This window comes from Cynocephalus volans, chromosome X, assembly GCF_027409185.1.
Source record: "Cynocephalus volans isolate mCynVol1 chromosome X, mCynVol1.pri, whole genome shotgun sequence".
Lineage (NCBI taxonomy): Eukaryota > Metazoa > Chordata > Mammalia > Dermoptera > Cynocephalidae > Cynocephalus > Cynocephalus volans.
In genome coordinates, this window is record NC_084478.1 from 165,160,622 (window position 1) to 165,175,926 (window position 15,305).

Below are 15,305 nucleotides of genomic sequence, written 5' to 3' on the forward strand. Positions count from 1 at the left end.
CATAATCCGTCTTATTCTTAAGCAGCCATATTTACTTTTCTATTTATGTATAAAGAGCAAAGAGCATAAGCATTGTAAGTGTACAGAAGAGCTGTCCAAATTTGAGATTACTTATCAATCCAAGATTAACCATTCAAAATACAGGCAGATGGGCATAAAAGAAGCAGAAATTTCCAAAATGCGTGGGACCACATAACCCATATTTCACACAGTAAATATCTCACAGGAGTCTTTGAAACATTAGACTAAAAATGTATAAATATGCTAAAGCTTGTTTTTTGCTAATGGAGGTGGACTCAGTTTCCATATTTATCCCTAAATTGTGTGTGTGTGTGTGTTTGTGTGTGTAAATGAAATACTCCTGTGTGTATTAAAATATAGAATACTAGACCTTAAAATGACTGTAAGAGTCTTTACTCCAAATTCATAATTTTGCCAACAAGGAAAGTGAGGTACAAAACAGTCAGTTAGTATATGGTTTATGGATAAAAATGGATGTAGCCTTCTCACTCAGTGTATAACGTGCTCTAAAGATACAGAAAGCCTGAACACAGTAGTATGCTAGTGATAAAAATATGTCATCAGTATTTGCTCCCATATACGTTTTGGAATACTTACATCATTGAGTACCTACTACATACTAGAATACTCTTACTGTTTTTTTTTCTGTATTAGGTATTGATTGTCTCCAACCAAATGACACATGTCATTTTGTGAGGTGTGCCCCCCTAGCATCAGAGACAGGAAGGCTAATATTGGTTGGAGGAAAGAAAATTGAAATTTTCAAATTTCAAGACCCTGAAGGAGCAGAGTGACCAAGTGCCACTTACACTGGCCCTTGTAATAGGAAAAATAAATAACTCAAGCCACATAACCCTCATTTCCCACAGTAAATCTCTCATAGGAGTCTTTGGAACATTAGACTAAAAATGTGTAAATTTGCTATAGCTTGTATCTAATGGAGGTGGACTCAGTTTCTATATTTGGCCCTAAACTCTGTGTGTGTGTGTGTGTGTGTGTGTGTGTGTGTGTGTGTGTGTGTGTGTGTGTGTGTGTGTGTGTGTGTGTGTGTGTGTGTGTGTGTGTGTGTGTGTGTGTGTGTGTGTGTGTGTGTAGGCAGTGGCTGTCGTAGACTGGGTGACAGGTATGAGGACCAAGCTACGAGGTAACAGCAGGAAGAGTAAGAAGGCGCGGATACCTACAAACCTTCTGCCAGAAAGTGGGATGGGAAATTCATCCTCTGATTGCTGCTCCAGACTCCCTCCTCTTTGGCGCATGAACAAGAGCCTCATGTTCAGTTGCAGGTTGGATCCAGATGCACATGCGCCTGCAGCTCACCTTTTCCTCTGGAGGCCCCTTTTTCCTTCCATAGGGAGCTTAGGGTCCTCTGGTACTGCTTCATATGTGGAGCACAGTGTTCAGGCCTCTCCGACTGTCCAATCATCCCCAATTCACCTATGTAGAGTCAATGTTTATTAAGTGACTACTAGATCCAAGACACAGTTCCCTCCACCTGTAACAAATTTCCCCCAATCTCTGCCTGTCAAAATTCTATTTCTTTGTCTATTATGTCTAGCACAGGCCTATTTCATTGATGCATAGAAAAAATGAATCAAATTAAAACATGTGAAGCCCAGCGTTCTAAGGAGAGGAAACATGTTTTTGTTTCCTAGAGGTTCAAGGTTCAAATACAGGACGTTTCCATGCACGCTTCCAGGCACACATCCAGAGGGTTAAAAATAGTGGGTGGTATTTTTCTAAAGCCTGCAGTAACTGGATATAAAGTCAGACATTCAGGCAGGTATCCAGGTGTTACAGAATGTTGAGCAGCATTTTCTCCTTTTAATCTGCCACCCTGGCTGTGTGTGTACTTGCTGTCAGCTGAAGTCCCAGCCTATAGGATACAATGTCTTTTGCTGTTTTGCTCATTCCAGTGAAGTCTATTTCAATGCTGTAATTAAGCAGATCATTTTTATATTTGGGCAAGTGCTCTCAGTATATGTCTCTTTAATTGATTTAACCAATTCTGTACATATTGATTTTAGACCATCTGAATACCCTAATGATAGGTTCATTTGTTAATAGAGGAGTTTCTCTTGTGAACTTAGGCAATCAATGTAATTTACCATTACTTGCCACTAGGTTAGGGTATTGCTGTGTATTGCAGAACAATCATGTGAAAAGTTAAAAGAAAAAAAAAAGCAAAACAAAACAAACACCAAACCCATGCTAGTAATTGTTTTTCTGTCTTGTTTCCATATTGCCTAGTATCCATTTATTTGAAATTATCCAAATGATTGACTTCCTTTTTTATCAAGAAATAATCTGTGGAGAGTAAGCGTGGATGTACCTACAAGTAGAATGCCAGGGAAAAGCATATAAGCAGGAAACGTAAAAACCATATGGAGCAATACTAATAAAACCACACTTTATGCTTGACTGACAGCATTATTATTGATAATGGGGGAAAAAAAGAAGTACCTGAATATGTAGCCTTGTAAAACGAGTCCACTGCTACAATATCTCTAGGCCATATAAGTGCTCACTTTGACAGTCACTTCAACATACAGGGAACATAATGCATTGTTTTCTGTAAATCTCAGGAAGGGGATAATGTTATAAGTCTGAATATAACTATTCAGGGCATACTTCTTAAAAGCCCCAAAATATTCTCTACATTTTTTATAAATATAGTATATATGTCTATTCGACTAGAATAGCAATTAGTGACACATAATCACTGGGACAGAATTAAGTTACCAAAGAATTTTGAAGAAGTTTGAACATTATATAAAAGATGACTAGCAAGTTTTCTAAGTCCCTTATATGTAGCATTTTCTCCCTAAGGAACTACAATGTCATGTATGCCATGGTGGGTAGGACTTCGTAGACACCACTCTCCTTCCTTCTTGTTTTTTTCTACCTGTTTTAGGTGATAGATCTACATTATATGGTTCACGTAATTCAGTATGGTCCCTGAGTCGATTTAGCTTCAGTACAGCACAAAGATTCTCTTCATAAAAGAAAGCCATGGTTCTTATTTTTAGGAGGATAGATTTAATGAGTGAGCAACTATGAGCCTGTCCTTAGCTGCATCGTCCCTCCTGAGGAAATAAATTTGCTGCTTAGCAGGATACCTTGAACAGCACAATGCTGGTAATGAGAGAGGAATCAGCTCATAAACAGTGCTTGGAATCAGAGAAGTGCCTTTTCCCTGGCATATAATTGCTCAAGATGCCACATCATGGAGGTGGCTTACCTTTCTAGGATCCTCAGGGCTTCCCCATCCTCAGTCCTCAGGGTCAAATTTTAGTGAAAAAGTAAAGAGCTCCCCTGATGGAGTGAGGTCTGGAATTATCCTGGGCTTCATTGAAACAGAGACAGAGAGAGAGAGAGAGAGAGAGAGAGAGAGGAGAGATTTGAGTGTATGCACATGTAAGTGTGCCCCACCGCACCACATTCCCTGACCTCACTACCACCGACCCCCAAGAGGATGCATGGAAGAGGCCCCGTGTCCCTGTATAGGACACTGTTCTGTCTTCTCCGGGGCTATAGGCAAGTTAGTAGAATCTAAACACATCAGCATCTTTTGAGAGTAGGATTTTCCAAACAGAAGCACTCTATTCACCCCAGAACCACTCCTGATATGGAGAGAACATAGTGGTTCCTATAGTCTTCTTTGGAATAACAGCATAGACTTGGTACTGCATGCAACCTGGCCACTACTAAGTAAGCTCATAAACTATCTGGCAATAAAAATCTCCATGTCAGCATGCTCATATGTGTGGAAAGCAGTCACAGTCAGGATGCACTGCGTTTTCATAGCATGCTGCAGTTTCCAGAGCACTGCCATCAGTGTGGGCTACTCACAATCACCCTTGATGTAGAAAGGACAGGCACAGTTATCTTCATTTTTAAAATTAGAAGCTGAGGCTCAGAGGTGTTGGAGTCTTGCAAATGTTATAAGTGGCAAAGCTGAGACTAGAACTGGGTTTTTAACGCTTCTAGCAAGGCATTCCCTTCACTAGAGCCTGTTACTTCTTATTACACCATATTCGAGTATATTCTTTAACATTTTAATTTCTTTTATCATCTAGAGATTCCCAAGTGGTGAGATAAGTATCATGTTAGGGAAACATGGCTCAAAATAAGGAGAATGTAGGTTTTTAAAAGCATATAGACATTAAAGCGTATAGACATTATAAATTCAAACAGGCTGTCAACTATCTAGCCTCGATTTTCCAATCAGTTTAAATTATCTTAATACATGTTTTTAAGCTCAAAATTAGCTGTAATCCCAATATTTAACTGTCTTCCTGCTTGGTGAATTGCACTATGCTATTTCCTTTGAATTTGTCTCCTTTTACAGCATGCCTCACATTTTCTGTACATGTATCTGGAACTTGAGATTGTCTTTCTATGCCCCCTCATTTCAAGAGAGGAATTTTCTACTTATACGATTGTAGATTAATTCTTATACCTTATATTATATGCAAACAAATAATTCACTTGAAAACTTTTCTTCGGTTTCTTAATGTAGTAATTACTCATAGCATCCCTGAAACAGTCAAATTGCAGTGAAAGCACAGAACACAAATTGTGAGCTGTGGCTCATCTGGCGAAGGCTCCCTGCCACCACTTCATTTAGAGATTCAAGGTGATGAGCACAGAGGAGGATGACATAAGTACATCTGACTAGAGCCGTTGGGATGTCGGAATGATTGTGAGTTAATTTCCAAATAAAAGAAGCCGTCTTAGCATAGACATTTTCAACCACTACCCAAGCAACCCAGAAAAAAAAAAAAAAATTTGAATGAAGTTATTTTCCTGTGATGGCTGTATAAAAAGACATATGTTTCAAAGAATCTGGCCTCAAATGTGATTATGTTCCTCCTGATCAGAGAAAAATAACTGGGTCTAATTGGCAGTTCTGAAGCACAGAGCAGAGAGGACATTTTCTTTTTATTTTCTTTTATTTTTTTTTAGAGAGGACATTTTCAAAAAAACATGTCCTCTGAATCAAAGCGAGGTGAAGCAATGTCACTTTGATTTCTCCTCTCCCCATCTTCTGCCAGTGGCGTGCTCATCTTATCACATCCAGCATGCTTTAAAAGGAAACCACTTGAACACAGCACCCATTACTTTATGATAACTGAAGTCTACCAGAACAGAATTGTTTGGATTTTAAGGGACTGAAAAAAGTGGATTCATGTGACTTCCACAGTGACATGTCTTCAGCCCACTACCAACCATATCTTATTCCAAACCAGCCAGTCTTGAAGGAGAAAAGGTGGTTAAAAAAAATGTGCATGTATGTGCAGACTGGATCCCACTACTGTAGGAAAGGTGGATGGCCAGCCCCCCACCCCTCACCAGCATCTGCCTCTGCCTTTGTCCATCTGGACCTGGCACAATCAGCAAGGTGAGTGGCGTTAGCATCCTCTGCATGGACTGCACAGGGACAGGCTTTCAGATCCTAGATAGGTGTGAGAGATGAGTTAGGCCTGCCAGACACATATTTCTTGTTTTCTCATTTTCACCTGTTACCTCATTCCCTAGCCTTCTTCCTATTCTATTCTAGCACTTGCCAAAATTCAATCTTAGGCACAGATGGTGAGAAAATGATTTTTGCCTACCCAGCCAAAGAAAGTGCCCAAATATTAATGGGTATTTATTTAGCAACAGAACCTGAAAGTTAACAAACAAAAAAGACTTGAATTTCTAACACTAACGTCTAAACTTGGGAAGTGTTTCATTTATTTTTTGACTGTTTTTAAGTGCATTGAGTTGATATGCATAGAGGGTTTTAGTATGCTGAATATCACTGGTCACCCAGAATGTCAAATCCAGTTTTAGATTGTATATTGTCTCTGTTAAAAGTGGTTGCCTCTGTATTCTAATTTACAGTAGTATTCTCTTCTCCTTAGTCCTTACCATCTTCAGGATTAATAAATACAAAGGTCCCCAAATGGTTACTTTTTTAAAGGGTCTGAACAATCCCGAGGTTGTCAAACTGCTGCTTCAATGCTCTCCATAGTAAATGTTTTTTCTATTGCCTGAAAACATCTAGGGGAGTACAGGTTTGGTTCTGATTACATAATTATGCTGCAGAAATATGAAAAAAAATCATCACTAAAATCCTCCAGGTGCTTAAACAGTTTGATAGACTGTAGCCATTCTGCCATCAGTGCCCCCAGCTGTGTTGCTTAGCAACATTTTAATTCCAGAAGAATGGAAGGAGATGAAATCCCTGTGGAGAGGGAAACAGAAATAAGAGGGCTGTTGACAGATGATCTGAGTTGTTTCTTCTAATATACTGTGAAGATCACTAGCTCTTTTCATGAATGATAAATGGACTGTACACAGATCAATGGGTTCAGCAATAAACTGGAACCAGGCTCCATGTCTAAGGCGACGCAGGCTGAGAGGCCCAGAGATTTCCTCATTTCGATGATTTGGTGTGTATTTTCTTAAAGGTTCCACGGGAGGAAATTGATTTCAGCATTTGGCCATTGCTTGCTCTTTTGTGGTGTCTACTAATAAAAATGATTTTGGAAATGGGCACTTTGGCCTTTCTATCACAGTGCAAGTGTGGCCGGGTGTCAATAGTAGCACTAGGGTCAACAGCTGCCCACCACAAATCTAAAAGTATGAGATATGTCCACGACTATTCCCTCCACACCTCTCTCCTCATGCTGTCATTACAACCCAATAAGGCCCACATGGGGTAAGATTACAGTGAGAGGTGGGTAGAGGAGGACCTCATTGAACCTTCCAAGCAGCCCTGACAATGGCCACCTGTGTTTGAAAGCTGCACTTGGACAGGTAACCACATTCCCTGAGAGAGGAATATTGCTTCCTGAGTCTCCAGTCAGCTGATCTACAGCAGCCTTCTTCGGTTAGCTCCTTGTGGTTTTGAAGAGTGTTTATATTGCTTATTGTTTTGGTAACTAGTTGCAAAGATTATGCCTGCTAATGTTGTCTAATTGCATTTTTTCTTCTGTTTACAGGCTGTTGAAAAGGCAAAACCTAAGAATAATCCTGTAAAGTAAGTTATTATTTTTATTAGTTGAAAAGGTTAATTTTAATGGACTCCACACATGCGAAAATATAAGGTCATAGAGAGACGTTGGATTTTGAGTTAATCTCCATTCATGGCAATGTAAAGACAAAACCAAAACAAACAAAAAATAAAATAAAAATAAAAAGCCCTTCAATGAGCAGGGACCAGCTTATACTTTTCCCTGTATCCCTAATGAGGAAATGCCCCAAGTTGTATCCAGTTTACATAAATTAATATGTGCCATCCATGAATAGCTGCCAAATACTATTATAATCATATTCAATGCATAGTACTTCAAGCCTTTGGGTTTTGCACATGCTAAAAAGATTACATTTTTAATTGCAAACCTTGGACCTATGACAGAGACATAAATGGCCGAAAGTGTGCCAAGTGATTTCTAGCCACATGGGGAGGTTTGGCACCTTGGCATCACGGCTTCCATACACTGTTAATGAAAATCTCATAAACATATATTTAACTAAAGGTTTTTCTAGCTAACAGAGAGCTATTTCCAAGGCATTTTATGGGATACTTAAATTATAAACAAGCCGCACAGCACTCTTTTAAATATAGTATGTCTTAGACATTCTGTCTCTTCCAGAAGGGAGACTTTCAAATTAAGAATGATGGCTGTCTTGTCATGTGGGTTTGTGACATCTGATTGTAGTATTATGATGCATACCACTCTTGCCAGCCTTGTGGCAGAGGGAGGACCTGCTCTACTTGCTAAGTTATTATAGATCCGGTGATATCACATCTCTAGGAATTATGTCTTAATTCATGTCAGCTGACTTCCATTATAGTTGGTACCAAATGCAAAAATGTGGAGTGCATGGATTTTTAATAGTTCTTGGAGAATGGATCAGCTAATGCTAAAGACAAGAATGCTGTTTGTATTTTGCAAAAGAATTAACTTTTCCAGGGCACCAGGGTAGTGTTTAGCATACCGTTAAATCTAAGCCCTAATACATTTTTCCAACAGGTGTTATATACTTTGTTTTTCAATGTCATTTTTCTTAGGCCACAGAATATTTCCTATCAGGCTTCTGTATGTAGCCTTTAGAGGGCCATCTGTAGTCTGGAGTGTATTATATTGTGGCACTCCTACGGAAGTATTTTTCGTAGCTGAGTTTTTGTCTGGTGTTCAGTTGGGGTTGAAATCTCTGCAGCCTGATTTCTTTTCTGTCTGTATGCCCTGAAGGCTCCTCCACTGCAAGCCTGTGGCTGGCAAGCTCAGAGGAGTAGAGGATGGTGCTAATGAGGCCAGGGCTAGGGTTTTAGTCCCCGGGTGGGCCATTAGTGATCTTCTTTCTCACAGTCTGACTACACCCCACCCTGCCTGCATGCAGATGTGTGCCCCAGGTTACAAGGGTTGGGACAAGAGCTGGAGGAGTGTAAATCTAGATTTATGATGGGGGAAACGTCTCCTAGTCTGAGCCCTCCCAATAAGAAGTGAGTCCCAAGTTCCATCTTTGCATGCACAGGACAGCCCATGGGCAGTGTGCAGGACCACATTAAATTGTAGTCTAATGGCCTGGAAGTGGGACCAGTTTTCTGTTTGCTCCTTTTAAGGATTCAGTCCTACAGATAATTATATTTTTTATGAGTCCTTATTCATTCACAGTGCAGACTCTGTCTAATGTCTAGCACTTTAAGAAATGTTATAAAAGGAAGACAGAAAAACGAAGAGCCAAAGGATTATGGGGCTTTTTTAAAGAATATTTGAAAATCTGCATAGTAATAAACCTGGTAGGTGTTTAGAATTGTTTTTGAATTAAATAAGATATTGTTCTCAGTGTGAATTTTGGTATCCTGTTGCATTTGGGATCACAGTACCAAACTCGCTTGCCACCCACAGCTATATGTGTACTTTAAGAATAGAGAAACCTCCTCAAAAAGTCAGGCCAGGGACAGAAACTCCAGAGAATGACTCAGTTGCACTGCCTGATAGAAGAAGAGTTGGGGTTTTTAAAAGTTGGGTATATAATGGTCCTCTTGCCATTTCTGACATCTGCCAGAGAATTTCAGTTACACTCAGTGCACTGGGACTCCAAATATAGTAAAGGTTTGATGCATGTTTTCTGAATGAATGAACAAATAAACAAGTTGGACGCATCCAAGGAAACAGTCCTTTCAAGGAACCTGGCCTGGAAGCTTAATAAGGCTGGTGGCTCTACTCTAGTAGAGTGGTGCTGTCAAGTCAGAAGGGCCTGTGTGTTGTAACTGACAAATTCAGTCCCTGTTATTCTTGGCTCATGCCACATGTAAAAATGTTTCCACATTGCTCTGGTTCATTCTAGCTGCTTTGCCTCAAACCAGTTCCTCGTTTGAGTTCATATGCCAGAATTAACATTTGATTGTCTTTCTAAGCATGCATTAGAAAGTGTGTACAGTGTTGCTGGAAAGCAGAGGTCCAGTGGCATCATTTACAACTGAAATACAAACACAGTTTGGTGAAGATGACCATATGTGTGAGTCAATATAGTCCTTTGGTGCAAAGTTTGCCAAATGGTTAGAAAAAAATAAAAAGAAGATTTCATGACATGTGAAAATTATATGAAATTCAAATTTCAGAATCTATAAATAAAGTTTTATTGGAACATAGCCACACTCATTCATTTCCATATTGTTTGTGGGTGCTGCTTTTGTGTTACAATGGCAGAGTTGAGTAGTTATGACAGAGATTCTATGTGGCCCATAAATCTAAACATGTTTGTCATCTAGCCCGTTATAGAAAATGTGATTATTACTGCTCTAGTTGGTCAGCTAGAAAAGGTAGTAAGTATTTTGTATGTGTGTGGGATACTGAAGGTTAAACTATCAATCTTTCTCTTTTGGGCTTTAAAACATTGAGTAGATATTTACCAAGCCCTTATCATATGTTCAGGACTTTCTGGGGCTGATGTACCACCTAATTCTCAATAAGAGCAAAGAAACTTGCTCTTCACTAACTACCTTTGAAAATCTTATGGATATGACATATGATTGACAGGACAGTGATGCCTCAGAAACCAGTCAACAGATATCTAGAACACACTGCTAGTCTTCCAAGTTGTGTGTAGATGGGTATATTGCAATGGGCCTATGCACCTTCTAAAATTCTGTTACTCCCAGATCTAATGGCTGAGTAAACTTTGAATTAGGGTGATGGTAAATGATGCGCAATATTCATTTAGTTTGTATATTTTCCTCTTGAAAAGGTTCACCTCCTCCTTCCTATTTCTCAACCACTTGTTCAATTTATTTTTAATACCTTTATGGTTGCAAGCTTCTTTCATCACCATAGGGAGACTGTGGTACACATTATTTATACTCCTTATAAAAGAGAAATTAAATATATGCCTACAGAATGTAAGCACATAATGTACCTGGATACACTAATGACTTTCCCTGTAAACATTAAATATTACCTCTGAGAATAAGACTCAAAAGTGAATGTTCTTAAGATTAGTGGTCAGAGGGCCAACCCCGTGGCTCACTCGAATGAGTGCAGCGCTGGGAGCGCAGTGGTGAGGTGCTGGGAGCACCGAGGCCGCGGGTTCGGATCCTCTATAGGGATGGCTGGTGCGCTCACTGGCTGAGCGCGGTGCAGGTGACACCAAGCCAAGGGTTACAATCCCCTTACCAGTCACAAAAAAAAAAAAAAAAAAAAAGATTAGTGATTAGGACAAGAGATGTCTGTTGTCTTTCTCAGTATTTTGGAACCATATTGATATCAAAGCTTGATTATTATTTTCAAACTGTGGCTCTTTAATGTGTCAGAGAGACTTTCACTTGTATGTTACTGTTCTGCAGCAATCAGCTCCAAGATTTCATTGTGACAGCAAGGCCTAAGAGATGTACATATTTCTGCTACCATATGTGACTTTTCACATATATTTTTTAAAAAACACATTTTTGTTATTAAGACATATGTGATAGTACACTTCTGAAAATGCGAATTGCTTTTGGCTAAAATCCATGCACTAATAAGTTGAGTTGAATCTAACTGAGGTTGACATCTGTTACCAAAAGAGAGAGAGAAAGAAACAGAGAGCGAGCAAGCGAGAGAGAGAGCAAGCACAGTTGTCAGGCATAAAATTCTTCCCTGCTTTTGCACTTTAACCACATTAAACAACGTTGTAGTTGTCTCACAAATCAGGATCAGAATCCACTCTGCTTAGGAAATTACAGTTTTATTTAGGAACCAATCCATCTTATAGATATGGTGGTTTCATTATTGAAAATGACAAATAGCCACAAAGATTTTTCTGACCATGATGTCTGTGCATTATTCATTTATTCATCCAGTGAATATTTATTAGGATCTACAGCATTCCGGGAACTGTGATAGATGCTGAGGGAATTAAAAATAAATCTGACACAGGTCTTACCCTCGAGGAGTTTAGAGTCCAGTAGAATAGATAAAATCAGTTTGTAAAGAATTAAATACAAGATAGAGAGAGATGTTTGTTAAGTGGGGAACAGATAAAGTACCAGGGAAGTTCTAAGGAGAGAAAATGCTTCTGGTTAGCAATCTCAGAGACAGGGGGGAAGAAGGAGGAGACATTTATACTGGGACTGTAAGGACTGCTTGCTGACTTGAGACACTGGTGCTAAGGTGTGACAGGGGGAAGTGAGGAGCCCAGGCTACCTGATGGTGTGCAGGCAGTGAAAGGTCACATTGGAAACTGAGGCTGAGAAGAAATGTGGGCTTATTTAGGCGAAAGAGATTCTCTTGGTACAGTCAAATAGCATTGAAGAGCCCTTAACTTATTACTGAATGTGAATGATCATTTAGACCCCTAATTATTAAGCATAAACAAAGAGTTGATGTACCTGGGGTCTAGTCTTCAGTCTGACATCAACTTGTACTATGAAATTGGACATGTCCTTTCTTTGCTACAGGCCTCAGCTAGATTATTTATATGACTGTTAACACCTTTTTTAAAAAGCCATAGTTTGTAAACCTGTTTTATAATTATGCTCATTTTAGAACAATATTTGATCTGTTAATGTGATATAGACTCATACATGCACAGACATCATAAGCATTGCTTATATAATGCATCCATGTTTCTGTCCACACACATGTGCACACACATACACGCACGCTTCCTTTCCCCATCATTTCTGCCTTGTGCATCTCTGAAATGAGGGACAAAGAAGGCACATCATTAGAGTTTTAAAGAGATGTGTTAGGTAGAAGATATATGTGGCCTCAAAGACATTAGGTAGAGCCCTTGAAATGGCCCCTTATGACCAAAGGTAATTTTGCAGTTGGAGTTTATATCTCTTGCAATGCTCTTGGGCACATGCATGACACAGACTTGCAGGACGTCAGTGAAGTAACCCCATTCATTCAGAAGGATAAGGCGGTGGATTCTGAACTGTGTTCTGCCAAACACTAGTTTTCTGTGATTGTCTCCTTTAGAATAAAAAGTCTCTAGCACGATGGTTTGGCATACTCTATTACATCCCTTTCCTGGAGTATCACTGTGCACATTCACATAATAAAGGCTCCAAGAAGTGTGTAGAAAGAGTTCTGTTTAGCTTTATCTTACCCAAGGTTTCCCAAACATGTTTTACCAGAGGACACCCTTGTCTGGCAGGGAGAATGTTTCATGGAAGGCAGAAGTGGATGCTCGAGTCCATCTGAAATAAAATGACCACATGGAGGCCTTGCCTCTGTAGGTAGTTTGAGAAACCTAGTGCCCTGACAACTCACACCCAGTCTGTAGCGTGAATACTCGAAGTACGAATGTGAAGTAATATTCATATTATTTAAAAAGTCAGCCATGGAAAGAAAATAAATCTCCCAAGTCTGAAATAATCAAGTATGTGTCTTCTACAGTATCACATGCTAAATTATTTTTATGGATTGTGACTATCCTGAGGTGCAGTCTTCAAAGAGGCTAAGAGACATATATAGGGTGACCTTCTGAATGAGATACATGAAGCCCAGCAGTTCCCAGTGAGCCCCATCCACGTGGTGGGCATGATGCCCGGTCCACTCATTTCATGACAATGAGGCACCCACACCAGTGTGCTTCCTACCCCCTCACCAAATCTCTAGTCAGTCTCTAATTGTCTCTAGCCATTTTAAGGACAGTTCATGGAAAAACAGCAATAAAACCTCTCTCTAAACTGCTGCATGAAATAAATTGGGCTCTTTATGTTGTTCAGATAGCTGCAATTGGATGCAGAAGGTTCCAGCAATCTTCCTCACAGCTATTGAAACTTGCACAAATTTCTGGACACCCCCCTTTTCATTGGTAATTGGAGTTGTGTCATCTAGGCAATTTCAGATGGTACAACTGAAACCCAGAGAGCAAATGGCTCGGAACCCCAAGTTTCCAGAAACTCCCCACTTGGCACCCACTGCCTCTCCAGACACACACACCCACTTTGAATGCCCAGGATTTTGTTGTTGGTATTTAAGTCAAATTATCTACTTTACATAATGATTTATTTTCTTAGAATATAGCACTACATGTATCAGAAATTAATGAATCATTGAATTTTCCGGCACTTTAACTACTATGTCAACTTCAAGTATATTAACTTTTTAATGTGTAAGGAAGAGTTCCTTCAAAACTTCAAACATGTTAGCTACCTGGTTAGCATCACTCATCTTTCAAAAAGCTTTATGTGGTAAATTAACACCCTAATAACCATAAGGATGAAAGGGCAACAGAAAGCACCCATGTATTGATGAATCTGAGGGACCTCAAGTAAGCCAACAAATGTGGAGTCAAACCATTTGAAAGGAAATTAAACCAGTTTTTTAAACAACAGCACACATAAAATACCTCCTGATCCACTTGTTAGTTCCTAACTATGCTTCTCAGTGTTTGCCGCTTAGGTGATAATATACAACTCTGTTTAATCTGTTCACAAGTTAGCTCGGTTTTTGGTACATATGAATTACGCCTACCGTTTTATTTTAACATTTGCCATTCAGTGATCTCTCAGAAAACTGCCAAAAACTTGGAATCACATAGCTGATCTCCTAGAAATTCAAGCAAACCACACACATTGATTCCTTTAACAAACATTAATTCTGTACCTACTATGTGCCAGGCTTTGCTGACAGAGAGGTAAGTAAGATGAGATCTCTGCCCTGGAAGCCCTCACACTCTGCTAGGGAAACAGACAAATCATTACACTACAGAATACACTGGTTCTATGATTGAAGTGTGTGCAGCATCCTGTGGGGCACAGATGAAGGAGTGAGAAACTGCTTGGAGCGGGCTTTCCCTAGCTCAGCAGGACTCCCCTGGTACACAGTGGGGTTGAGGCCATTCGAGAGAGCAGAACAACACTTTCAAAAGGCACTAAGAAGAGAAAGCAGATGCTGTGTTGTGAGCAATGTCTAGTACTTAGAGGCAGCTTAGGAGAGGGGGCATTTTTCACAGTAGCAGAATAAACTGAGGTTGTGAGTTGCAGGATGAAAAAGAAAAAAAAGAGTAGTTAGTTGCATGTGCCGGATACCTAAGGCATCATACTGCCAAGGACTCAGGCCCTACTTTTGGCATTAAGAGGAGAGCAGTGCAATGTGGATGAAACTAAGAAAATGCTGGAAAAGATTCTTTTATTCCAGAAAATTAAAGGCTAGAGTTAGGGGGAAATTATAAAGTACCCTTTTTAAACTGCTCATAAAGAAATAGATGTATCAAGTCCGTTCTGATTATATCTAGCTAATCCTTCTCTGTGGAGTATTATGCAAATCTCAGTTTACATAGGGTTCCAAAGCATCCAGGTGTTCCCTTGTGGCTTCATGGACCCAAGATTGTTTCTCACATTAAAAAAAAATATTTTATTCACATTACTCAAACATCTAGGCTATGCTAAGTTATAGTATTTAGGCATGACACATAACACTATTATTTTAGCTTCATTTTGTGAATTCATATAACAGGTATGAAATTTCCTTCTGAATGTATTTTTATCAGCCCCAAACAAAGCACAGTAGGGCTATTTTTATTTCTAGGGCAATGATGCATGCCCCCATGTTAACTAGAGGCAGGGCTCCAAACAGTAAATCAGTCCTCTATTGACTGCAAAACATGTTCAAAGTCAAAAGCCTGAGGTAGTAAGTTATTATTTAGTTGACTACTAGTTTGGGGAGACTGAGAACTATAGAAATGACTCATTTTGGCCAGGGACTGAAATAGGAAACAAATAGTTTCTGCTTTCTTAAAGCTTCTGCCTAAACCAACAGAGTAATCTAGAGAGCCAACATTTTTAAAAAGTAAACCAT

The 15,305-nt window shown here is 39.5% G+C and overlaps 1 protein-coding gene across 1 annotated transcript in view; it reads left to right on the plus strand.

The window, feature by feature from the left end:
* Nucleotides 1–15,305, plus strand: part of AFF2 (ALF transcription elongation factor 2) — a 369,137-nt gene that overhangs the window by 267,583 nt on the left and 86,249 nt on the right. Inside the window, exon 9 of the mRNA XM_063084949.1 lies at nt 7,011–7,048. Coding sequence (XP_062941019.1) covers nt 7,011–7,048 — 38 coding nt within the window. The remainder of the gene's footprint in view (nt 1–7,010; nt 7,049–15,305) is intronic.